The 26,339-nt window shown below is 41.0% G+C and overlaps 2 protein-coding genes across 5 annotated transcripts in view; both read right to left on the reverse strand.

The window, feature by feature from the left end:
* Positions 1 to 112: 112 nt before the first annotated feature.
* slx4 (SLX4 structure-specific endonuclease subunit homolog (S. cerevisiae)) lies at positions 113 to 11,309 on the reverse strand. The gene is made up of 13 exons (XM_048182845.1): positions 10,448 to 11,309; positions 8,722 to 8,884; positions 8,386 to 8,610; positions 7,602 to 7,834; positions 7,227 to 7,519; positions 6,284 to 6,533; positions 6,128 to 6,210; positions 5,897 to 6,043; positions 5,642 to 5,811; positions 3,065 to 5,538; positions 2,798 to 2,897; positions 1,257 to 1,532; positions 113 to 1,182 (listed from the first exon to the last, which is right to left on the reverse strand). The coding sequence occupies exons 1-13, from the start codon at positions 10,854 to 10,856 to the stop codon at positions 798 to 800; spliced, it is 5,208 nt and encodes a 1,735-aa protein (XP_048038802.1). The 5' UTR covers positions 10,857 to 11,309; the 3' UTR covers positions 113 to 797.
* Positions 11,310 to 11,568: 259 nt separating this feature from the next.
* crebbpa (CREB binding protein a) overlaps positions 11,569 to 26,339 on the reverse strand; it is a 50,456-nt gene continuing 35,685 nt past the window's right edge. For 2 of the 4 annotated variants that reach the window (XM_048182844.1, XM_048182841.1), the window contains 19 exons: positions 25,884 to 26,063; positions 25,522 to 25,776; positions 21,964 to 22,110; positions 21,499 to 21,679; positions 21,232 to 21,350; positions 20,865 to 21,104; positions 19,442 to 19,530; positions 18,607 to 18,687; positions 18,401 to 18,457; positions 17,889 to 17,966; positions 17,724 to 17,791; positions 17,224 to 17,374; positions 16,770 to 16,916; positions 16,533 to 16,646; positions 16,282 to 16,447; positions 15,975 to 16,142; positions 15,703 to 15,864; positions 15,236 to 15,517; positions 11,569 to 14,964 (listed from right to left, as the gene is read on the reverse strand). In XM_048182844.1, coding sequence (XP_048038801.1) covers positions 12,733 to 14,964; positions 15,236 to 15,517; positions 15,703 to 15,864; positions 15,975 to 16,142; positions 16,282 to 16,447; positions 16,533 to 16,646; positions 16,770 to 16,916; positions 17,224 to 17,374; positions 17,724 to 17,791; positions 17,889 to 17,966; positions 18,401 to 18,457; positions 18,607 to 18,687; positions 19,442 to 19,530; positions 20,865 to 21,104; positions 21,232 to 21,350; positions 21,499 to 21,679; positions 21,964 to 22,110; positions 25,522 to 25,776; positions 25,884 to 26,063 — 4,917 coding nt within the window. In that variant the 3' untranslated portion in view covers positions 11,569 to 12,732. The remainder of the gene's footprint in view (positions 14,965 to 15,235; positions 15,518 to 15,702; positions 15,865 to 15,974; positions 16,143 to 16,281; positions 16,448 to 16,532; positions 16,647 to 16,769; positions 16,917 to 17,223; positions 17,375 to 17,723; positions 17,792 to 17,888; positions 17,967 to 18,400; positions 18,458 to 18,606; positions 18,688 to 19,441; positions 19,531 to 20,864; positions 21,105 to 21,231; positions 21,351 to 21,498; positions 21,680 to 21,963; positions 22,111 to 25,521; positions 25,777 to 25,883; positions 26,064 to 26,339) is intronic. The other 2 variants (XM_048182842.1, XM_048182843.1) reach the window with 2 other exon arrangements.

The raw sequence follows: 26,339 nt of genomic DNA on the forward strand, positions 1-26,339 counted from the left end.
CTGTGATCTTTTTTTTTTTTTTTCACTGTTGGTTACAATCTGAAATCATGGGATGGATTTTGCAAAGAAATTTATGGGTCATATTTTTAAATATAATTTTTATTTTTTGCATTGTTATTTTTTTATAATTACAAGTGGAAAAACAAAAAAAAATTGTGATACAATAATGAAAATCAGAATTTCTGGACACATTATATTACATATACTTACATATGTAGTTCACTTTTCTTTCTTTTTTTACATTACATTACAGGCTAAAACCAATTGGGTGGGTGCAGTTAAATGTGCCTGTTTGTCATGAAAATATTGTCAATGCAAAATTTGTTAAAATATGACCCGCACATTGCATGACCGTTTTCATGACTTGTTTTTGGCTAGGAGTTTGTTTGAGAGAGGCACATTTGGAATGAATATATTTTGAAAGAATATATAAAGCAGCTGGACGAAATTTAATCACAACGATATAGTTGAAATGAACCAATTATTGTATAAAAACATGAGACACATAAAGAAATGTATTTTAATTACATTATCCAGAAATTAAATTAAATTCATTCAAGAATATTTTCACTTCATACATTGTACAAAATAAACATCAATATGAAACAGATAAAAAAAAAAAAAAAATACAACTTTTACATTTATTTAAATTTAAATCCCTTCATTGGAAGGCTTAAGACCCTGAGTGTGCATTAGATGTGTTTATCAGCTACTGTTTTGTTGAAAAGATGAACATTATTGTCATTTAACAATTTATTCTGACAATGATGTAGTTTTACCACATTTTATTTCAGCCCTCATGCAACTCCTCCTTTGGGCTTAGCTGCTTTTTTCCTCCCTCTTCCTGCTACAACACCATTAGTTTTCGTTTTCCCACCTCGCTTCCTGCGGGAAGAAGCATTCTGGCCTTGTTTGGCCGTACTGAAAGTGATGCACTGGGAGTCCAGGAAGTCTAGTAGCTTAGCAGCACCTAACCTGATGCCTGCTGCTTTCAAGCTGGACCGCAGCTCCGCCAGGGAGAGAGGCTGGTACTGCAGCACGCGTCCGTACAGTTTTGGGTCGGATAGGATGAACTGACGAACTGCGAGGAGCTTGTCCTTCTCACGCACAACAGCCTGAGACGCTGTGATGCCCTCGCTGTCTGAGTCATCGTCTTCAGACACACATAGTTCTGGGTTGGACCTGGATAAAAGAAAAGAGTTGAACAAAGATTCTTTGTAGTATTAATTGTGTCTATAGCCATATAGGAGCTGTACCTCTCAGACTCTGCAGTGGAGGACGTGTTTGAGTTTTGAGAGGCTGATAAAAGCTCATCTTCTTCACTTGGTGGCAGTTTCATAGGGGAGACAGCAGGGGGCGCTGTTGGTTGCTTAAAGGAGAGCGGCGCAGACTGGGAGTTGGAGGCATTCTGGGGGCGTTGGGGTCCAGAGGTCTCCTCCTCAGACTCAGAGCTCTGCAGCTGGTGGGTGTACTGATGGATCTCTTTCAGCTTCAGAACCATCTGTTTCTTTGGCAGCGGACGCACACCAAATCTAGAAAAAAAACATCATTATGCAGCTCTGTGTTTTTGAAAATGTTGCTTTGGCTTTGTGAGGGCAAAGTTCCACAACATCTGCATTTGATTCTCATTTGAAAGTTTTGAGTATATGAATACTTAAAAAATTTACATAATGTTGATTTGGTCTAAACTGGTTTCCTAATGTGACGACCACTGTCAAAGGGTTAGTTCACCCAAAAAATAAAATTCTGTCATTAATTTCTCACCCTCATGTCGTTCCAAACCCGTAAGACTTTCATTTATCTTCAGAACACAAATGAAGATCTTTTTGATGAAATCTGAGTGCTTTCTGTCCCTCCATAGACAGCTACATGACTACCACTTTGATGCTTCAAAAAGTTCATAAAGAGATCGTAAAACTAATCCATATGAATTGAGCGGTTTATTCCACATTTTCTGAAGAGACTTGATCGCTTTATATGATGAACAGATTGAATTTAGGCTTTTATTCACATGTAAACATTCATCAATGCACACGTCAGCTGTGGTAAACAGAAGCTCAAGCATGTTCGCTTGACGTGCGAGAACCAAACCATTCTTGTGTCACGCAGCACGTTTGAGCTTCCAGGAGAGTTTTTCTCGCATCAAGCAGGTTCGGTTGAGTTAAATTCGGTTAAATTCAATCTGATCATCAAATAAAGCAATCAAGTCTCTTCAGAAAATTTGGACTAAACCGCTCAATTCATATTGATTAGTTTTACGATCTCTTTATGAACTTTTTGAAGCGTCAAAATATCAAATGCGTAGGCTGTCTATGGAGGGACAGAAAGCTCTCAGATTTCATCAAAAAGATCTTCATTTATGCTCTGAAGATGAACGAAAATCTTACAGGTTTGGAATAACATGAGAGTGAGTAATTACTGACAGATTTTTCATTTTTGGGTGAACTATCCCTTTAAGAAATGGCATGTAAGTTTGTTTATTTTTACACTATAAAACAATAAACACACTTTTGAAAAATAAATGATAAATCACATCCATTGCTTCTGTGATGAACTCTGTTGAATTACTCTACTTGGACACCCCTGTGAACACCCTGAGGGGAACTGACTTCATACTTGCACTAAAAATGACCCTGGAACCAGTTAGTTAAAAGTCCATTTTAAAAGTTCCTAACGTTCTGAAAATAAAAAGTTACAGAGTAATGTTTTCCACTTGGTTTGATATTTTGCTAACTATTGCAAAGACATGAATACATTTTTAAGCATGACAGTGTCTTAATACTCATTTTATGCTCACCTATTGAGTCGGTTTTTGAGCTCAGGTGTGTCCATATCAGAGAAGCCTGGCATGGGGGTGATGGGTACCAGCGGTTCTTTATTCTTCTTTCTGCAAGCAACTGTGCAGAAAGTTACATTGATTTTAAGAAGGTTTTCCAAAAACAAAAATCAATCTTACAGGGCTTTCTGAATGCATAATTAACAGGCCTGTGCAGCCATGTAAGAAAAAATAAGAGCTGCAGGGAAACATATTTAACATGACAAAAAGGAGGACAACATGTTTTACCTGGAGTCTTTAGTTCAGCAACTCTCTTGGCAGAGGGAGCTGCCAGTCTCTGAGAAAGAGGAAGGGGAGCAACCTCTTCCTCCTCCCAATCATCCCACATGTAAGGGTCAGGTAGACTGTGATTGAACGGACCTGGACTTGGATCAGGAGTTTTGTTACAAGCTCCAGATGCAAAAGGAGACGTGGCATGTAGACTTGTCGTTTGTCCCCTACCCTTGAGATCTGGTGGACTATCTGTACCTTCACTGCTGTCAAGTTTTAGACTAAAGTGGGGCTTCTGGCTCCCAACCCCTCCATCCAAACCCCAGGAGTCGTCAAACGCTATAGGAGGCTCATCCATGTCACAAAATGAGTTTCCCGCAATATCTACCACTTCAACACTTTGATTTGCATCCTCTTCTCCCTCCATTCTTCCAAGCTCATCCTTGTCACAGAATGAGTTTCCTGCAATATCCACCACTTTTTCAACACTTTGATTTGGATGTTCTTCTCCCACTTCCATTTGTTCTATGCCATCATTCTCGCTCTCTCTCGCTCTTTCAGAATAACTGTAACTCAGAGAGTTTGAGGACTGACTGGAGCATCCATGCTGAAGAGAGCTACTCTGCTTCTTCTCAGGTGCTTTATTAGGGGAAGGAGAACTCAGTTGTAGAGACACTAGGCCAACTTTCCCCTGACTACCAAAAGATCCACTATTACCTCTGCTATCCCCAGGCTGAACCTCACAGTCACCAGCCACAGGGGAGCCAAACGGGATCTGACGTTGTAAAGAAGAGTCTGAATGGAGAGGAGTGCTACTTGAGGGCTGTGGGATACCCTGGGTTGGACGTCCCATGATGGTGCCACTGTGGGAGCCATCAGATGCTCGAGACAGTCTTAGAAGTTGAAGTGGTCTCTGGTAACCTGGAGATTGATCTGTATCAGTGCTAGGGCGTTCTTTAAGGAGACTCTGATCTGATTTGTACAGATTGGACAAGGCTACCGGCTTCTCTTTAAGGCAATTACTGCTTGAAGAAACAGGTTTCAAACTGTCCGAGACCGAGGAAGAGGAAGAAGAGGATGATGTAGAACAAGATTTGGGGAAGAGTTGGGTTCGGCGCATGCTAATGCAGGTCTGGGCAGAGCTACAGCGTGTGGATGGTACCGGAGTGGCTGGAATCAGCCAGGAAACCTCAGCAGAGCCATCAAACACACTTTCATTTGCAAACCCAGGACTATATTGCTCTGATCGGTCAGACTTGGCTTCTGCATCAGTCGTCTCCTGCTTGGAAGCATTTACCTGTTTTCCGGCATGGCCTTGGGATCCTGATTCTTTGAAACTGTTCTCTGTGTGTTTGACTTTGCAAGCATAGCTTGTGGACATTTGAGGAGGTTCTGAGGGAGATTCAAAAGGAGACTGAGGGGACAAAGCACATTTAGTGTTAGCTGCATTATTGTTGTCACCATCCATGTCCATTTCCTCACCGGAATCATCTGAGAGTACAATGAGCTCAACTTCTTTGTTGTGTGAATTTGGAGGGGAAGGAGGGTTTTCTATTCCTTGCCAGCTTGAATTGTCTTTTCTTAGGGGAGACTTCCCTTCACCTACTGCATCTTCACCCTTATGTGGAAGAGGAGACACACCAGGCATGGGAAAGGAAGTCTCACCTGACACACTTAAGCTTAGCGGAGGGCTTACAGACAGGTCAATCACCTCACTGACACATGAAGGCCGAAACAGAGCAGGTGTGTTTCGCTGTAGTGCGCATGATGGCTTGTAATGTTGTTGCTGAGAGCAGGATGCTGGCGTCTGTGATGGTTCCATGTATTCACCTACAGACTGGGAGAATAAACGGTCATAGCTCTTGTCTAGACAGGCATCTGGGTCTCTGTTTTCATTTGTGCCAGCATCTAATTCTGGAATCAAACTAACTCTCTCAGTCTCCGGACTGGGCTTTTTAAGGGTTTCTGTTGGACTTGTTACCATGGCAGCCTCTGTCCCATCCACGCCTTGTTTGTTACTATGGCAACTGCTGGCAGACTTCTCTAAGAGGGATTCTGACTCATTTTTCTCTATCCCTTCATCCTTCTTTTCATTTTCGAGGGACGCATTTGCATCTCCCTCCTCTTCCTCAGCCTCTGTCGCAGTCTGCAACATCGTCTCCATCTTCCTTTGTGTCGCTGCAAACTCATATATCTCGTCAAGCTCTTCCTCATCGACCTGGTCCTCTTTCTCTTCCTCTCCTCTCTCTCGCTTCTCTTCCATGTTTCTTTCCTCTCCACCAGTCTCTTTAAAATCATCCTCTTCTTCGCTGTCCCCATGCTGCCACATTGATTGGAGAAGCTCCAAGAAGTTGCTTTCTGCCAAGTTTTGGTCTTCTTGGTCCCTGAGATGAGGCTCAGGTGCTGGAAACATTTTAGACTCTCCTCTTGGGTTTTCCTCCACACTTCCGGAATATTCCTCACACTGCTGTTGCAGCTCAGTCAAACCAAACCTAAAACAAACCACACAGATTTACTATCCACAATATATTGTTATCTAGAAGCAATTTATATACTCAAATAATTGAACCACATGATTGGGGTTGTCTTGCTGACCTATCAGCAAGCTCCTGTACGTGTGGTAGCAGTGTATGTGTCAGAGGACAGTGGGCTGTGTAAAGATACTGCAGGAGGGCCAGTACTGCCTCTCCAAGCACATCACCCAACAACACCCTCTGAGCAACAGGCATACCCTCCTCCTGAACACCAAAACCCGAGTCATGAACCTACAAAAACATGGTAACAGCTTGGTTATTCATCTGCACTTCTTAATGGTTAATGTTTAAGGCGTCAGAGTAGAGATGCACTAACCATGTTGGCCAGCAGGGGGCATCGTGTGTACAGCATAAACGAGTGCGTGAAGAAGACGTCCCCACTGTCCACCTGTAACTGCACATCACTGAGTTGAGGGTTGTTGACCATACTGCTCAGATCTGATGATAACTTTGAAACGTACACCTGAAAAACAGACATAGAAAAGTGCTATAGAACTTTTAATATCAAACCAATCATGATAGAGTTAAAATTGAAGGAAATTCTTACTGAGACTTTTTTGGGTGTCTTCTTGTTATTTGTCTCTGGAACAAACCCACTTGAGGGAAGTTCATTCTTGGCGTCGTCTTTTTCTAAAGAACATGGTGACTGTGAGCCAAGTGTAATAAATAATTATGCCTTTTCATGACACAATACCTGTATTACCTGACTTGTCCCCTGCGGCTGTGTGCTTGGTGTATCCATACTGGGTGAGGGTCATGCCTTCCTCTGCAAGCTCCATCAGGTCCTGCAGAGCCTGGGTGCCTGATGTACCCGAACAAGGAGTGAGAGGACAGGTAGTCCTGTGCTGTGCTGGGCTCTGATCCGAAGGCTTTTCCTGGACCAAACCGGCTTCTGTGGTCACAACTGGTGTTTTCTTGACTGGAGTAACTTCAAGAGACTGGACTTTTTCCCTCTGAAGTATTATAAAGAAACTTTAAGAACTAGCATCCACATATTTAACAAACAAAATATTCAGTGAGAAATAAAGTAGAATGTGATTTTATCCACTGGGATTTGAATGAAAAATGAAAATGTTAGTAAGAAATGAAAAATCTAAACTACTGGCCCTATCAAAAAATAAATAAATTGAATGTAGTAATGTTCATGTTTTTAAAAATTCCAATTTTTATAGTTAACATGTTTAAGAAATGCATTTAAAAAATATAAAAATTTTAATGATCCTTTTTTTTTTTCTTTGACCTACTGCGCACTGGTGAACTGTGCACAATAAGACAAAGGGAATTTAAAATAAATTTTCCAGTAAAAATATTAATTTATAGCTGTCATGAAGTTATGCTTTTAAATTTAAGGCTATTATTGTAAACTATAATTACATAAATTCATTGTACTGAAACACACACACATATAGATACATTATATATATATATATATATATATATATATATATATATATATATATATATATATATATATATATATATATATATATGCAGTATATACAATATATGCAATTTTTATAGTACTACATTTTGAAGAAAAAAAAACATTTTATTTTATGAACAAACATTTTTCTTTGGAATAATGCACACTAAAAAATTGTGCACAATAAGACAAGGGGAGTTTCTTCTCTGAGTAAATGTCTGACCTCTGGTGCAACCCATGGCTGTATGAAGTTGCTTAATTCTGATGTGTAAAACTCTGAAACTGAGTCTGGTCCTCCTCCGTGAAGAGCACTTTTGTCCCAGAGGGGGGCGTGAGGATGGAGAGGCAGTGTGGAGGGGGATAGGGTGGGTGTGGGCGGAGAGGGGGGTCTGGAACGGAGCAGGAGAGACGAAACCCGCTCCTGTAGACGATTCAGTGCTGTCTGAGGGTCCTGAATAAGGAGTAGGGGTGGGTGGACAGGAGACGCTCCCTTCCTTCTCTTTCCACGGCCCTTACCTGAAAGAGAACATGAATGATTATGCTATTTGTAATAACATGTAATTATATTGCATATGTTTAACTGACAAAGTGAGTTTACCTGCACCAGGTCTCCACTGTAATACAGGAGCCGTCGTTGCAGGAGGGCTGGAGAGCTGAGCCAGTATCTCCCTCTCCTCCTCAACCTCTCGCACCTTTTCCATTTCCTGCTCAAGTAGAGAGCGGGACAGAGCCAGCGCCATCATGGTGTCCTCGTCCATCTTCTGGGCTTTCCTCCTGGTCCTCTTTTTCACAGGCACACTATCCCTCCTTGTTGTGCCACTTACTTGTCGTCTGAAGAACACAGAACATGTAATATAAATATGTTGATCTCCTGGGGAAAATTTTTTATTGTTGTGAGTGAAGCAGATCGGAGCCGAGAGCCATGGGAGTGGAACGAATGACAATGAGAGACATCTGCGCGACCCTCTCGAGTCCCATGGAGGTAAAGGTCTGCATTCCCGCGGTTTTATTGTTTTTTTTTTCTGTATTTTTGATCAAATAAATGCAGCCTTGGTGAGCAGAAGAGACTTCTTAACATGAACTAACAATGAAAAACAAATCTACAGCATTTATTAATCTTAGTTATTTTCAACATTAACTAATGCATTATTAAAATCAAAAATTGTGTCTGTAATATTATTTAATGGACCTGAGATAAAATGAATTAACAATTAACAGTTATATTTTTTAAGGTTAACAAAGGTTAATTTTGTTATTTTTCATTTTATTTTTAAATTAATTTTGTTTTGTAAACATTATTTTTAAAAAATTAAAATCTTACAAAAAAGAAAAAAGGATACGAATATGTTACAAAGTCAACAAGTGTACAGCAGCTGACTTACGATTGGTCGGTGTTGTGGCTCACAGTCTCAGCAGCTTGTCTCCTCAGAGCCTGAAGAAGATCATTGGGCTTCACACCCATATCAGTCGAGCAACGCTTCAGGTGGACAGACCGGCTTTTTTCTGATTTAAAACTCTTTCCGCAAATGGGACACTCTGGGACCCGTGGTCTAGGGTGGGAATGATGGGATGGTGAGGGAGCGCTGCTCTCATTGGCATCCAGACATCTGCAGAGCAGGAGAAAAAGGCAGAAGCCAAATGTGAAACTCACCCTACATTGTTTATGAAACCGATATGAACGATGCCACATAATCTAGTGTGTTGTGGTGGCAATGCACCTGTTGATGTGCTGAGTGCGTAGAGGGGGACTCATGCTTGACAGATCTTTCTGACAGAGCTGGCAGAAGAACAATCCCGCCTCTTCCACGTCCCCAACAGCCCGAGCCTCACGATCCATCTCCTGCTGGAGCTGAAGAGCCAGGGCTTCATCTCCACTCACATCTTGTGTAGGACAACATTCACACACACTTTTGAAAAAAATGTCTTTTATGATCACATGTGACCCTGGACCATAAAACCAGTCATAAGTCGCACGGGTATATTTGTAGGAATAGCCAACAATACATTGTATGGGTCAAAACTATCAATTTTTCTTGTATACCAAAAATCATTAGGACATTAAGATCAAGTTCTATGAAGATATTTTGTAAATTTCCTACCGTAAATATATCAAAATGTATTTTTGTGAGTAGATATGCATTGCTAAGGAGGTCATTTGGACAACCTTAAAGGGTTAGTTCACCCAAAAATGAAAATAATGTCATTTATTACTCACCCTCATATCGTTTCACACCTATAAGACCTTCGTTAATCTTCGGAATGCAAATTGAGATCTTTTTGTTGAAATCCAATGGCTCTGTGAGGCCTGCATAGCCAGTAATGACATTTCCTCTCTCAAGATCCATAAAGGTACTAAAAACATATTTAAATCAGTTCATGTGAGTACAGTAGTTCAATATTAATATCATAAAGCGATAAGAATATTTTTGGTGTGCCAAAAAACAAAATAACGACTTAAATAGTGATGGTCAATTTCAAAACACTGCTTCAGGAAGCTTCGGAGCGTTATGAATCTTTTGTGTCGAATCAGCGATTCGGAGCGCCAAAGTCACGTGATTTCAGCAGTTTTGTGGTTTGACATGCGATCCGAATCATGATTCGATACGCTGATTTATAATGTTCCGATGCTTCATGAAGCAGTGTTTTGAAATCGGCCATCATTATATAAGTCGTTATTTTGTTTTTTTGGCACACCAAAAATATTCTCGTCGCTTTATAATATTAATATTGAACCACTGTACTCACATGAACTGATTTAAATATGTTTTTAGTACATTAATGGATCTTGCTCCCTATGGAGGCCTCACAGAGCTATCGGATTTCAACTAAAATATCTTAATTTGTGTTCCGAAGATTAACGAAGGTCTTGCGGGTGTGGAACAGCATGAGGGTGAGTAATTACTGACATTATTTTCATTTTTGGGTGAACTAACTCTTTAAAGGCGATTTTCTCAGTATTTTGATTTTTTTGCACCCTCAGATTCCAGTTTTTTTAAACAGCTGTATCTCCAAATATTGTCCTATCATAACAAACTATACATCAATGGAAAGCTTATTTATTCTGCTTTCATATGATGTATAAATCTCAATTTCTCAAAATTGACATGTATGACTGGTTTTGTGGTCCATGGTCACATATTATAACATTTCAAACCATAAAAAATAATTTTAACAATATTTTACAAATTGTGTCAATTTTGGTTTAAAGTCATAAAGCAATTAGACATGTTTTGCACCATATGCCATTATTTTCCAGCAGAAGTATTAATATATAGCTGTTATGGACTCTTAATTAAATATATAAAAACATACTTATTGCTGAGGCCTGTAAAACACAATCATTTTTATTATTTATAATTTAAACACATTTTTATGAAAACTGAGAGGCTTAGGTGGGTGATCCCTGGGTCTATAAAGATTGAAAAACCCTGCTCGACACCATACCTGTGTGCTGGATCCCGGCAGTGGTGGGATAGTTTCCCTGAGACTCTGTGGATGTGGGTTGGTTGGTTTCTGCATGTAGGAGTTTCTCTGGACTGGCTCTCTTAAACTGTTGCATTCTGCGGATCACGGCATCTTTGACCTTCCCTGTGCCAGACACATCAGCGACGGGCTGGGAAACATCGCCAGACACTACAGCCTGAGTCCTGTTGATGTTACTCTTTAGTTCAGTCTTAGCAGCATCCTTCTTCTTTCTCCTTTTCGGGGGGTTTCTTCTAGAAGAGGGGGAGGATGGCTCCTCATCCTTGGTTGCTGATCTTTTCTCATCTCCAGATCCTCCTGCTCCTTTCCTCCTCACTCTTTTAAGGAGACGAGAGCAGAGGTCGGTGAAGTCCTGATCCGAGTCGTCCATGATGAGCCAATCACACACATGATCTGTCACATCAGTTGCTATATGGATCCATGTTTATGGATTATTATTAAACATCATTTGAATCGTAATATAGTGGATGAAATGTATATCAGGTTTGTCCGTTTATGAGAGCTTTGGTTTGAAGAAGTCCAAGGAATATTTGTACGTAATTAAATACATCATATTTACCTTTGTTTACATTTTACTTTGCCACTATTCGAACCTTATAGGCTATTTATATCAGTTAACGTACTTTTATCACGATTTATATAATAACAATTTAAATACAGACCGTTGGCGAGACGCGCTTCATTTTATGTCTTTAATACAGATGATTTTGTCGTAAAACGACGATTTTCTTGTAAAATATGCTGCAGTGGAGGTTTATATTGTTCAAAATACTGTCCCGCAACCGCCGCCGTCTACTTCCGGTGACGTAAAGTACGCGGTGACGCAATGACTGCGTCGATTGCGAAACAATCATGTGATATTACTTACGAAATGATGAAATTGCTAAAAAGATTGTAAATAACACTAAATATGGCAAATAACTCATTTAATCAATGATATTACATTAAGAATTCATGCATTTTACACTTTTAAATCTGACTGGAGTTAAATAAGCCCACGGACGCAAGTTTTTCCCCAAGAAATTAACGTTGACTTTCTCAAAGTATTAATATATATAAAAATAACATTAAAGACACATGGGTTTGATCTGTTGCACACAGTTTATTTAACAATATGGTATATAAGTAAGAAATAAGTTTTTCAACCAGTTTATACAGTGATTTCATTCTCTCTTCCTTATATTTATAGTACTTTGCTTAATAACTTGCTTGATTTACATTAAGGGAAAAAGTAGAGCCCCTGTTCAAGTTTGTGTGAGAGGAATGAGGGTCAATACCAGAATCCATACTGCTCTTGATCAAGCGCTTGATCACCCATTCCCTCCTGCTCAGCTTAGGGGCCACTCTCTCTCCCTCCTTCTCTCTCTCTCTCTCTCTCTTTCTAGCTCTCTTTACATTTATATATCTGTATAACAAAATTAGGACAAAAAGCAACAATTTTCTACATCTGCAAGACAGAACCTCTGGATCCAGGCCAGTGAGATGTTGTAAATGTGTACATGTCCTCTTGGATTCGGTGTTGTATTGTCTGAGCGATGCACATTTGTGTCTGCATACATGCGTATGCACAGTTCCTATCAATACAAACAAATGGTTCTCCTCATACAAACTTCACAATGAGGAAAGGAGGAAACGCCTCCGAATGCATGTCTGAAAAAAAAAAAAATAAAAAAAAAAATAATAATAATAATAATAATAATAAAAAAAAAAAAAATGGTACAACACTAGAATACAATCGCCAGGAAGGATGACAGACAGAGCGGAGAAACCCTGACATAAACTCCCAGACAAATTATTTTACAGTCTTCCAACACAAAAATGCTGTAAAGTTAGATAAGGTACAAAACAAAAGGTATGAATATTATAATGAAGTTTCGTAATTTTCTTAAAAAAAAGAAAAGGCATGAAACCAGACCCCCGCCCCAAAACAAAAAAAATTAACCTGTAAAACAAAACATTGACCACACATGGGTCTAAACTGAACAAAAAATATATTCTTTGTGATTTATATTTCTTTTAAACAACAATTTTCAAATCCCTCTTAAAAGGAAGAAATCAGTCTTTTGTTTTTAGGAAACATCAACATTCCCTATTCCTTGTCGACATAAATTTATTTTTTTTTCATACATTTCTTCAAACTTTTTACATGTCAGTACAAAAAAATTTGAGAATATTAGAGAAAAACCAACAGAGCCACAAAAAAGAGGAATGGGGAGACTATGGTGGGTGGAGTCTCCCATTAAACGCTACAATCCCTCCACAAATTTCTCCAGCGTGTCTCCCGTTGTGTCTCCCACCATACCTAAGTCACTGGGCAGCCCTCCACGGTTGGGCGTGTTAAGCTGCGGGAGCATTGCACTCTGCTCAGGTGTGCCCAGGTGTGCCTGCTCCATGGAGCCAGGCATGGGTGTCGTCAGACCAGGGTGTGGTGATCCTGTGTGAGGCGGCACATGCTGCGGTGATGGCTGTGGCTGAACCTGTGGGGAAGGACTGGAATGTGGAGGAAGTTGCCGCGATGGAGGTCTAGGCGACTGTACGGGAGCCGGTGAGCACACCTGATTACTGAGTGCATTAGCCATGGGCTGGCCGGGTAGGTGCGCACCTTGCGGCTGACCGGAAAGCAGGTGAGCTTGTGGGCTCATGGGACTTGGTTGCGCTGGTGAGCCCATTGGAGGCTTGAGGACGACCTGCTGCTGCGGAAGCTGCTGCTGCTGCTGTTGCTGGAGCATGCGTTGGTGCAGGAGGTTGGGTGTGCCGTCCATTCCCAGCCCCGCCTGCCCCATCTGGGCCATGGGGGGCAGCTGGCCCATGGGTCCACCTGCTCCCTGCATGACCAACTGCTGCTGCTGCATTCGAAGTTGCGTGTAGTTGGTAGCAGTCCCTTGTGTCTGCGGGAACTGGCCATGTGCCTGCGGCATCACTCCCTGCTGCTGCTGCTGTTGTTGCTGCTGCTGCTGCTGCTGGTGTCGCAAAAGCTGGCGGCGGTACATTTCCTGCAGCTGCGGGTTGTTGGCGTGCGCAGGGTTCATAAGCGGATTCTGCGGTCCAAGAGCTGCCATGCCTTGTGGTGCGGGCTGCTGCTGTTGCTGCTGGGGTGCCATGCCAGGTCGCGGCACTCCCTGCATGGCTGCCATGTTCTGCATCGTTGGCTGTGCTGCATGCATGCCCTGTTGCGGTTGTTGCTGCTGCGGCGGCTGGTTGGCGTGGTACTTCGCAGTCCTCTGTTTGATGAAGGCGGCCATGAGTTGCGGGTTCGATTTGAGGATGTTCAACACCTGCTGCTGTTGTTGGGGCGAGCTGGGTGATTTGAGGGTGCGTAGCAGGTCCTGCAAGGCATTGGGGGCAATGGCTCCGGGTCTCTGGGGTGCTTGCGGTCGTGGACCCTGTGTGGGTACCATCATGCGCGGCTGTTGCGTTTGTTGGGGCATCGTGGGTCTCTGCATAGGCATAGTCTGCTGAGGGCCCTGTGCAGTCTGTTGCGGAGCAACCTGCTGCTGAGCCACTTGCATGCCTGGCTGAGGGCCTCCAGTCCACTGTCCTTGCGGCATGGGCTGCATGACCTGCTGTCCGCGTGGTCCAACAAGCTGCATGGGCGGCTGCATGGGGCCTGGCATGCGTGGCTGCTGGTGGTTCATGGGAAGGCCGTTCATGGTCATGCGATAGTTCTGGTTGTGTTGAGCCTGTGCAACCATCTCTATATGTCGTGCCATTTTGACCGCCATAGGCGGAGGCTGCTGCTGAGGAGGCTGTTGCGGAGGTGGCTGCTGCTGGGGAGGTTGCGGGAGCGGAGACTGCTGCTGGTGTAGTGGGGAAGCCTGTGGGCCAGGTTTGCCTTGTGAAGCTGGAGGAGGGGGTTGTCCATTGCGGGGTGCACTGGGATAGGTCGGAGACATGACGCCTGCATTGGGCGTAGCTGGCTGGTTGGACAGCGGCTGCGGCGTTTGAGGGGTGTTGGGTTGCTGATGCGAAGTGGGTGTGCTGGGGGCTGTTGACGCAGGTGGTGACGGCAGGCTCTGAGGCATGGCTCGGCCCTGCATAGTGGCCATGCGTCTCCGCATCATCTGCGCCTGCTGCAGCCTGTGTTGCAGCTGCTGCTGACGCAGTTTGTGCTTGATATTGAGGCAGAAGGGCACGGGGCACTTGTTCTCCTGGCAGTGCTTGGCATGATAGCAGCAGAGTGCAATGAGCTGCTTGCACACCGGACAACCACCGTTTGTCTTGCGCTTGCAGCCCTTAGTGTGCTGCACCACACGCTTCATCTTCTGGCAAGATGGCAGGGAGCAGTTGGCATTGCGGCACTGGCAGGCATGCACCAGAGACTGGATGCAACGCTGGATGCTCAGACGCCGACTCTCCTGAGGACTCTTGGATGCCTCGCCGCTTTGGCTGTTGCTGTCATCGTCCAGACCCAGACCCCACTTAACCATCTGGTGCTCATGGCCCTTAGTGTTGTAGCAACTAATGCACAGGTCAAAGTCCTGAGGAAATATGACAGGAATATAAATGAGATGACAAGAATATAAAAAGTCTTCTCATTATAAGAAGTCAAATAATATTTAAGATGCATTAACAACAAATGGACAAAAAAGATGTGTTTACACTACAGGCAGAATAGTAGCTTTCAGATATCATACTCCCAAGAGGTTTCTTTCTTTTGCACTCCAATCAAAATAAAACCGATAAACACACCCATCCAATACTGTTAATCAAGGACAGCTGTAGCGTGATAAAGAAGCCTCTGGATCTTACCTCACAGACAGTACAGTGCCAACGTGTCTCGACATGGTGTTTACATTCATTGCAGGTGTAGACAAAGCGGTCCTGGCCCTGGTTGTGCAATTCCACCAGCATGCACATGGTGCTCCACTTGCAGCGCCGCAAAGAGCTGAACTCCCAGTGCTTATCCCGTGCTAACGTCAAGAAGGCGTCCCTTCCATCCATTAAGTCGCAGGCCAGTGGGGGATCGGGGTCAATGATGGGTAGTAATGAGTTGACCATGGGCCCAGAGTGCAGATGGATTACAAAAAACACCTGCGAGAACAGGTAGGAACAGGTAAGAGGTTTCTTCAAGTTATTCCTAAGAAAAACATTTGGCTTACATGCATATCAAAAGCTGACATTCAAAACAGTGAAGAACTTGAAGTTAAACAAAGCACATGAATTATGCAATGCCTCAGAGAGCAGGTTAACAATCAGATGAAGAACATATAGTAGACCTCTTTGTGTTTCTCCATTGTGGCATAGAGTTTCTGAGAAAGGTCATTGGCTACATTCGGCATCCCAGGTTTCTTTTTATTAGCTCGGCTCACACTGCTTTTATTCTTATTCGTCTTCTTATTGTTCTTCTTCTTCGCATTCTTACTGTCCCCTGGCGTGCCCTGTTAGAAAGGATGAAAATGTCAGAATGTCTAAATAGAATGTTTCGGGTTTATAAAACAACAGGAATAACTTCAAAATATGTATATAAAAAAAGGCTTCTCTCATTCACCTCCGGAGTTTCACAAGCAGCCGTGTTTTCTTCTTTTTTCCTCTCCTCTTCCTCTTGTTCCAACTCCTTGATGCTCTCCTCCAGCACATTGGGCCAAAAATCACCCTCAAAATATGGAAGTTCGTTTGCACTTGTCAAACGGTCCTCTGTGGCTTGCTTAAAGATGTCCTATCAAATAAAAACACCTTTTATTTATACTTATTTATACACTCCGATACTTGATGGCATAAACACAATCATATACTGATTTGTAAAATAGAAAAAGATTTATTATAGTTTTTAAAAGATCATATGGTCTCTGCTCTACCTTGTAGTCGTGCAGTATCCGCTCAGCAAAGGCCTTGTCCAGCATTTTGCGGTACCACTCTTGTAAGCGCTTGGGTTTTGGGATTTTCTGGTCGGCAGGGTGACAGTGGAAGATATAGTCATCACCTTCACTAGGCGGACATGCCCAGATGTGCGCTGTAACGTATCTAGAGTGGAAATGTTCATAGTTCAGGGCATGAATGGCAACTGTATTTGCTGGGATTTAAGGAAAAAGCTTATGCTGAAACCTACCCAAGCTTCTTGACGTATTCCAAATAGCCAATGAGAATTTCATGATAGACTGCTGTTCTCAGCATGCGAGGTCTGAAGAAGTGAATACTATCAAGGTACGATATGTATACCCGTCTAGGTAGATAAAAAAAAAAAAAAGAAGACAAAGAGAGACTATTAACTTCACTGCATGCTGAGCACGATAAGCATCACTGTAAGCATCTGTTTTTTTACTAAAGAACTCAGGTAAGAGTTTACCTGGTGTTAGGGAAAGGGCAATCAGAGCTGTACTCTTGAACGTGCATGCCGAAGAAACACACGTCCACTCCGTCTATCTCCTCAAAGGCGAAAAGTGCTTTGGTTCTGTAGGGGAAGCTTTCGCTCATCTCTCCTGTGTCTACAAACCTGAAACGAAGCAGGGGATAAAACCACCTTTAACTTTTCAAAGAGCAAACATTAACACGTCACTACAGCATCAAGATTTTGATTAATGAACCAATATTGAAATAGGTGAAACTTTGATCAGGCAAATAAGCGTTTCACAAGATTTTTTTTCTTTACACAACATGGCATATACACACAGCAACCAGAACAGCTAATTTTTTGGTTAGGCTTCCAAACTTGCCCTCTGAAAGGTCATCTTGAAGGCTAAAACACCATATTATGAGATTGGCTAACAGGAAAATAAAAGGTAAGCAAAGGTTAAGTTTACCTGGCCTTCATGCCAGGTTTGACCTCCACCGTTTTGTCTGAACTGGCTACAACTCGCACAAACACCTCTCCAGCTTCCGGATGATTCTGTCTCTTCAAGTACTTGTTCACCCGATCCTCTATGTACGTGCCTAACCGCGTTGTCTGCAACCCTGAATCAAAGATGGCAACATTTAGCACAAAAACAAATTTTAAAGGGATAGTTTTTAATGATACCTGAAAAATTTCATCCTCAGAAAACTCAATTAATTTGGATTACTTTTACAATGTCTTTATAAACGTTTTAAATCGTCAAAGTTTTGGTTGCATGGACTTTGAAAGGAGGGATAGTAATCTCTCAGGTTTCATTAAAAATATCTATATCTGTGCTTCAAAGATGAAAGAAGGCCTTATGGTTTGGAACGACACAATGGTGAGTAATTGATGACAGAATTTTTTAATTTTTCATGGGGTGAACCATTCATTTAACATTAATGCATCACATGAACAGACGTTACTTACTTTTTGCAGAAAACTTGTTCTCTTTTCTCGACTTTCCACTCTTTTTCAAACAGTTATCACAGATGAAACTGCAGAGAGAAACGTTCATTAGTGTCGATTTCCCGCATCGTGTCCAGAATCGATATCAAAGCAACACTGTTTGCTCTGAGGTGCTTTCAAACTCACCCAGAGGGCCAGATAACATCATAATGCAGGACACATATCTGATGCATCTTCCGCCCACAATCTTTACATTCAACAAACCTGAGAAGAGGAAAATTGATTAATGGGAGATATAACATGTTCTCAAGTTCTGTATACTGGCAGGTTTTACTTGTCTGAATGTGTAGTCACTAACTGCAAGTGCAGGTCGTTAAGATGAAACACATCATTCAGCTACTTTTCCTCCAGTTCTTACGCATTTGCAAGCAGGCCAATGCAACTGCGCCTTTGTAGGAGGTGTGGACTTGGACAACTTTAGGATAATACTGATACTGACACTTATGTTTGTGTGGTGGGAGTGTCTGTATGCCCTATGTTGGTTACAGCAGGGGGCGCCACTCAGCAGAAACCATGTGGTGTAACGAGCCCAGAGCAGACAACTGTACATGGCCATACTATTAGAGCATGTGCTACTTGATAGTGCATCGATTGCTGCCACGTAGAATTCTGGGAAACAAAGTTTAGCATTTACTTACGGCTCAGGATCTAACGTGTCATTCTTCTTCCTTTCAAACTGGTCTTTAGAGATCATGCTGCATACAAAGAAGATCAAATATCAGATTTGTTGAACATTTAAAACATATTCTAAAGGTTTAAGTATATTATGAAATGGAATAATTCTGTATTATTTTGAACTCAAGTGATTCAATAATCCATAACATCTTTGCGAACAATCACTTACGTCTGTGGCTGAGCAGGATCATCTCCAAGCGTCACGCTGTCACCCTGAATCTCATTGAAGCACTTTTCACAGAAATGATACCTATACAGTCACAATAAACACAAGTTGAGTCATGAATCACTTCAGGAATTACATGGAGGTGCACAAGCACACACAAGAGTGATTTATTTATTTATTAACATGGATAGAATATCAAATGGAACGTGAATGCTTCCAAGAGTTAAAAGAGAAACGTTATTTCCAGGATGTTTATAACTAAGAATAAGGAGAAATTCTGCCAAATGCTGACATAGAAAAGAGACCAAATTGTGAGTGCATAAGCGAGCGAGAGCGGCTGTGTCTGTTTGCCAATCAGCTTATTTAGAGGTGCTGCAGTGACATGCTCTATGCTGCAGGGGGCACAAGGGAGCCTGTTATGAGTAATTCACTTCAAAAAAAAAAAAAAAAAAACTAATAAATGTGCCAGTGCAAATATTACAACTGCCAATAAATTAGGACTGGCTGGAGACTTCAAGCTGAGAAACCTTGAAGAAAGAGAAAAGGGGGAGGGGGTTGAGAGCGAGTATGCAGTCTGATGTTTAGCAAACACATGAACAGGCCTGAGATTAAACTATGCCAGCGTACATATATCCACACAGAGAGGTTTAATGCCAGTGTCTGATCTGCCCGAATCTCAAATGCAGCTATTGCTCCGTGCCAAACCACACACACACAACTAAAACCAAACCACACCACATGACAGGGAGCATGTCTGCTTCAACGCGAGTGTCCTCTTAAACGTTTCCCATGGCTGTTGACTACATGAATGTTACCTCAAAGAAGTGTGTCATCTCACCTGTTCTGATAACTGTAGTAAGTGCCATCTCGGGGTATCGTACACAGTTGCTTGCCGTAACAGCACAGCGTCTGAGGAGAAAACTCGTACTGTGGGAGGAAAGAGAAGGAGAGTTTAGAAACATGACTGGACAACGCTGTTCATGTCAAGTTTGTGTAATAATGACCAGGAGTCAGTCGAATAGCTAATATCAAAATACTGGAGGTTCTTCAACAGCAGTAGCGAAAATATGACAATAATGGCATTACCGTTGTATTAATATTACTTGCACCACAAAAAAATGAACCAAAGTAGGTTGGCGAAAAAGAATTAATTAATAAATAATAAACAAAAAAAATGACAACTGCATAACGTGTAATGTGAATAACATGCTTAAAAAAACAAGGTATGTCAAAAATGGGATGTGTTAGATATTCACTTGATTTTTATACTTCTATAAATCCAAATATTTTGCCTTTTGACATTTTTGCAGTTATTGTTCAATAATATTTTTTCAAATTATTACTCATTATTATTATTATTATTATAATCTTTGTGGAGAGATTGTTGTATCATTTAATATATGATAATATATTTAATACAAATGTATTACTTTTGTGAAGATATATTGTATAACCATTTATTATGCAATTTATACAAGAATATCTAATACATTTGCCTGCACATTATTATTATTATTGTGGTGCAATATTATTGTATAACCATATTATGCAATTATATATTTAATATACATTTATTTTCACATTGTTATTATTACTATTATTATTGTTGCTGTTGTTATTATGAAACAATATTATTGAGTAACCATTTATTAAACAATTATATATTTAATACACATTTACTTACACATTATTTTGTGTAAAGGTATTTTATAACCATTTTTTGAATCTACTTTTTATTATACAGCAACCATTTATTAAACAATATATTTCATATACATTTTTTCACACATTATTTTTACTTTGGTGGAGAGATATTACTGTATAAACATTTATTATACAATAATATACACACATTACATATATTTATTAGCACATTTATTATTATTAATAATAATAATATTAATAATAAAAAAAATAGTGGAGCAATATAACTGTACCATTTATTAAAAAAAAAAAAAAAAAAAAAAAAAAAAAATCAAGCAAAGTCACCTTTATTTATATAGCACTTTATACAATACAGACTGTTTCATAGCAGATTTACAGTGATAAACAGGAAAATAACAGAATCAATCATGCAAACAGAGTTCAATTCTGCTGTAAAGCGGCTCTAACAAGACAACAGTGTTATTGCTCAGCTGATGTCAGTTCAGTATTCAATAAAACATTTATTTGCACATTATTAATACTCATCACTGTTGTTATTATCTTTGTGGAATTAATATGACAAGAGAATCTGAACTGAAAATCAGCGATCATCTCACCTTCCTACCGCAGCAGTAACCGAGGCCCTGCATGACCGGGTCGATCTCCTGCTCGAACACCTCAGCCAGTTTGGAGCAGTACTTGTACACGCGCGACGTCTTTCTGTTGTACAGCCACGCGTTGTTGAACATCAGCCACACGTCGTCTACGTACTGCCAAGGCTCCTGATACTGACCCGTGTCCAGTTTGCGTTTGATTGTGGACAAGTCTATGGGGTTCTTCACGATATCGAAGTAGTCCTTAAAGCAGGAAAGAAAACACCTTCATAGTTCAGTCAAAAATCTAGTTTTTACACTTTGGTATTAAATATATTTTCCAGTAATTTCCATAATTTTACAATGATGTAAGTGTGTATGTGAGACTCACAGGGATGCCAAGAAGTATTGGGTCCACAGGCTGTCGGAAGGGTAGAGACTCCGGATCCTGTCTGTACAGAGACTCCAGAGTGGGCATCAATGCCTGCCGCAACTCCTCTGGCTTAAAGACTGAGAAGAGAGAGCAGGAAACACAAAAGACAGGGACAGACAAAAGTTTAATGAGGACCTATTTGGGAGTTATTCTCTACATCAGTAAGCACTGAACTCCAAGTTTTCTTCCAAGAACATACACGAAAACAGAAATATTGGTTCATACTTTTCCTGCGAGACTGGGACGGTGAAGAGGACGTTGTGCCGTTTGTTCTGCTTTCATCCTCCTCTTTGGTCTCGGTCTTCATGTCCATCTTCTTGTCTTCTGTCTCCATTGGCTCCTGCTTGGTCTCCAACCCCTCTTGCTCCTCCTTTTTTACCAATAGGGAGCCTGTGTCATCCTCCGTCTAACAGAGGCCAGAACAATCATCAGAATCTGACACATTCAACGCCAAGTATGGGTTTTTTGAAAGAGTTTCTTATGCTCATCAAGGCTGTACTTATTTGACAAAAAACAAATACAGCAAAAATGGAAATATTGAGAATTTTTTTCTTTTTTTATTATATTTTTTTAACACCATTACTTCAGTCTTCAGTGTCACATGATCCTTCAGAAATCTGAATATACTATATATTATATATATATATATATATATATATATATATATATATATATATATAATATACACACCTCCATCTTGGGCTCTGTTTTGACGCTTATGTCGTATTCCTGTTCTTCTGTTTTAGTGTTACTGGGTGGCGCGTCAGGCACGGCATGCTGGGAGTGCACCTCGGCACTGGCTGCTGATGCTGGGGTGGGAACACGGTTTTCACCACTCTGAAAGAGAGAGTATCCATTTTACTGTCTTAAAACTGAAAAATTATTCATATATTTGGCAGTTGGCACTGTTTAGTTTGATAACAATACCATGTTCCAAAACCTAGTGAGTGACCTACTGAGGTCAAAGCACCTTTTTCCATAAAGGTAGCAAAATTTCAAGGGCAAAAAGGCCCATGGTCAATTGTAAATAGTGCAGTGATGCTTGAAGCAGCTTTCTGTTGGTCTACATGGCGAATCTGTGTGAACAACTTGAACCCGTTGTGAAATTTGCATGGGAAAATCTTTTGCCATCTTGTTTTCATGAATAACTATTAAAATGACTGGGGCCGCAAAAATTCGCTGATTAACTACAAATGTTAGCACACAATAAAGGCCGTTACACAGCAAGCTAGGCTGTCGAGTGTCTGTCGGAATAGTTTTTGCAACATGTTCTGCATCATCAGCACTAGTCAGACAGCTGTCGGCAGCTTTTTGGCCAACTGTGCATGTTGAATCTGTAGTGAAGCCTGTCGGTTACAGTGATCACTCTGACTGGCTGTTCTGACTGGTTTAGTGAAAAACAGAAGTTACGAAGCAAGCAAACAACGAAGTCAAGAGGTAAACCAGATCGGCTTTATGTATAGTTTGTATATTTAAAGTCCTAGCTATTCCAGTTTCCCTTTTTGAATAAGGAATAAAACGAATTACAAATAACAACTAGTGCCACCTGCTGAGTTATTTCGTATCACGCAGGCACAGAATGTACGTGCTAGTTGGCCATTGGTTGTAATCTTTGCAGTGTTCAAAAGCAAATTTTGGCCTAGATGCAGGCAACGTGAGGCGAAACCACAGTCGGCTTTCATGAACCAGGCCAAAGTCATGCAGCAGTTCATGTATCCCAGAATGCATTGCAATAAGCTTACTGAAAAATGTGACCAAAGAGTGCTATAAATTGACAAAAAAAAAAGTGTGTGCATTCTATACTTGTTAGAGCATTGTGCTATTAGCTTAGCAACATGCTGATTTCAAATACTTCTGGAATCAGTTGTGATTTGAGTCTCCTGTGTGTTTCTTGTAGGGCTGCATGATCAACTGAAATAAGCTTACTAAGCCATATTGTGATTTCAGTTTTATCAAATCACAATGGCTGCTATTTAATTAAATAAATGTGCTTAAATGTGTCAGAGTTAAACGAGGCAAAGTGTTCATTAACACGTAAGGGGCTCATGACAAGCTCATCGTATTTTCAGTGTCTTCTGGTTGCTTATAACGTGCATTTGGGAACACAAAAACTACCCATCATCTTCCCAAACTTGTAATGTGAAGCTAAAGCAGAGTTTCCACCACAGGAACTTTCTAGGGACTTTGGGGTATATTTAGACTGCAGGGACCAGGGTCTAAATTAAGTTCCGGGTAAAAATTTCCTCCTCAGAAAGTCCCTGCTCATGAGGCAGTACTTTTTCAAAGTTCAGGAACTTTTGGGGGTGGGACTTGGGTGTTGAACATGCTGATTGGTTGAGTTCACACAGCATTTTGACTGGTTGACTCCAAGCAGCATTTTATTTCAACCACCGTTTTTAAAAGTGTTGCAGTGCGTGCAGTGTGAGTTGTTTGCTATTCGAATCAACAATGGAGTTTAAAAAATACGACCGATGGACCGACGACGAGGTTCAGGCTTTTTTTAAACTTATATGCCGAGGACGAAATCCAGCAGGAACTGGAAAGTCACACAGTCCTATGTCATCGGACTAATTTGCCTTATATTCATAATACTTCAGGCCGTGATGGAAACACAGACAGCTACAGGTCTGAGGGAAAAAAGTTCCTGGCACAAATTTTTCCGGGTAATTTCGGTGGAAACGCAGCTTAAATAAACCAGTTTTCTTCAACAAAAGAGAAGCTTTGAGGGTTCCCTGCGGTTCTCCACCAAAATAAAAGCTTGATGGCTTTGAAAATGAAGATATTAAAGGTGCCCTAGATTATGTTTTTAAAAGATGTAATATAAGTCTAAGGTGTCCCCTGAATGTGTCTGTGAAGTTTCAGATCAAAATACCCCAGATTTTTTTTAATAAATTTTTTTAACTGCCTATTTTGGGGCATCATTATAAACGCGCTGATTTTATGCTGCAGCCCCTTTAAATCCCGTGGTCCACGCCCAGAGAGCTCGCGCTTGCCTTGAACAGCGCCTTAAAGTTTACACAGCTAATATAACCCTCAAAATGGATATTTACAAAGTGTTCGTCATGCATGCGGCATGCATGCGTCGGATTATGTGAGTATTGTATACTGTTATATTGTTTACTTCTGATTTTGAATGAGTTTGATAGTGCTCTGTGGCTAACGGCTAATACTACTCTGTTGGAGAGATTTATAAAGAATGAAGTTGTGTTTATGCATTATACAGGCTGCAAGTGTTTAAAAATGAAAATAGCGACGGCTCTCTTGTCTCCGTGAATACAGTAATAACCGATGGTAACTTTAACCACATTTAACAGTACATTAGCAACATGCTAACGAAACATTTAGAAAGACAGTTTACAAATATCACTAAAAATATCATGATATCATGGATCATGTCAGTTATTATTGCTCCATCTGCCATTTTTCACTATTGTTCTTGCTTGCTTACCTAGCCTGATGATTTGGTTGTTTGTCCACAGATCCAGACGTTAATACTGGCTGCCCTTGTCTAATGCCTTTTATAATGTTGGAAACGTGGGCTGGCATATGCAAATATTGGGGGCGTACACCCAGACTGTTACGTAACAGTCGGTGTTATGTTGAGATTCGCCTGTTCTTCGGAGGTCTTTTAAACAAATGAGATTTATATAAAAAGGAGGAAACAATGGAGTTTGAGACTCACTGTATGTCATTTCCATGTACTGAACTCTTGTTATTTAACAATGCCAAGATAAATTCAATTTTTCATTCGAGGGCACCTTTAAGAAAGTCCTAAATAATATAATTCTACAGTTATACGGTAAAATAAAATTAAAAAATTATATTTGTAAATATATTTAGTAAATTTTTTAAAATATCACTATAGTAATATTACTTTTGTTTTAATATTTAATTTATTAACAATTATTATTATAATTAATAATATATTAATATATTTTATATTGATATATAATCACTTTTTTTGCCAAATTGTGCAGCTCTACAAACAAGCATTACAAACCTGGCCTCTCCGAAACAAAACACATTTTAAATTGCCATTTAAATCAAAAAAAAGAAAAAAAAAATATTGATTGTTTTCCCAAAATCATGTAGCCCTAGTTTCTAATGAGGTGCAATTTGTGTGGTGCTCAAAGATTGCTGTCCATCATGAATGAGTAGGTTAAAAGGTTTCATTTGGGTCAGGATGCTGCTTGGGCAGCTCACTAGGTTTTGGAACAGTGGCTGGAAGATGGATCTGCGGGGTCTCACCGGTGTTCCAGGGTGCTGCTGAGCAGTGAGGGGCAGCTCCGTCTGGGGCTGCATGTGAGGTGGGGTGCCCTGAGCAGGGGCAGGGGTGGGTGTGGAGGCCTGACTGGGCTGCAGTGCTGCTGGCAGGTTAGTGGTGCTGGCGGTGGCGTTGGGGGGTGGCGTGGCGCGGAGTGGAGCCTGAGGGGGCGCGGGGCAGCCTAGTGAGGGGCCCAAGGGGCCAAGTGCATTCAGGGGGAGGTTAGCGTTCGGCTGCTGCTGGGGAAGGAGAGATCGCACGCACACAAGCAGGGACAAAACATGTTTAGAGGGGACGTCGTCATGCAAAATGAGATTACTTTAGGAACGTAAGTGCATGCGCGCACCTGCGAAACAGCCGCCTGCGCGTTGGGCTGACCCATGTTAGCGTTCATGGCATTGGTGTTGGCAGGGAACTGCGGTTGAGCCATGAACGGCGTCTGGTTAGCCGTCTGTGACACCATGTTTCCACCGTGAGCTCCCAGCATGCCTTGTGTTGGGGGCATTCGCGTTGGAGACATATTCATCTGTAAAAAAAGGAGAAAGATACAATGAGATGTGTGTCCAGTCAGTAGAAACAACACACTTTTGGAAAAACCTTCTGGAAGATGTGCAGAAAATATCAAAAGTTTTAATCATTTTATCATCACTGATTTTCCATTTTATACTTTTAATGTTAGTGTTATAATCTATTTTTGGGTCTTATTTTTAATTCGTTATTTTGATCCTAGTGTCAATTGCTTGTTCTAGCCTTTAAAATACTTTGAACTGCATTTTGTTTGTGACATATAAATAAAAATGAA

This window comes from Megalobrama amblycephala, linkage group LG2 (assembly GCF_018812025.1).
Source record: "Megalobrama amblycephala isolate DHTTF-2021 linkage group LG2, ASM1881202v1, whole genome shotgun sequence".
Classification (NCBI taxonomy): domain Eukaryota; kingdom Metazoa; phylum Chordata; class Actinopteri; order Cypriniformes; family Xenocyprididae; genus Megalobrama; species Megalobrama amblycephala.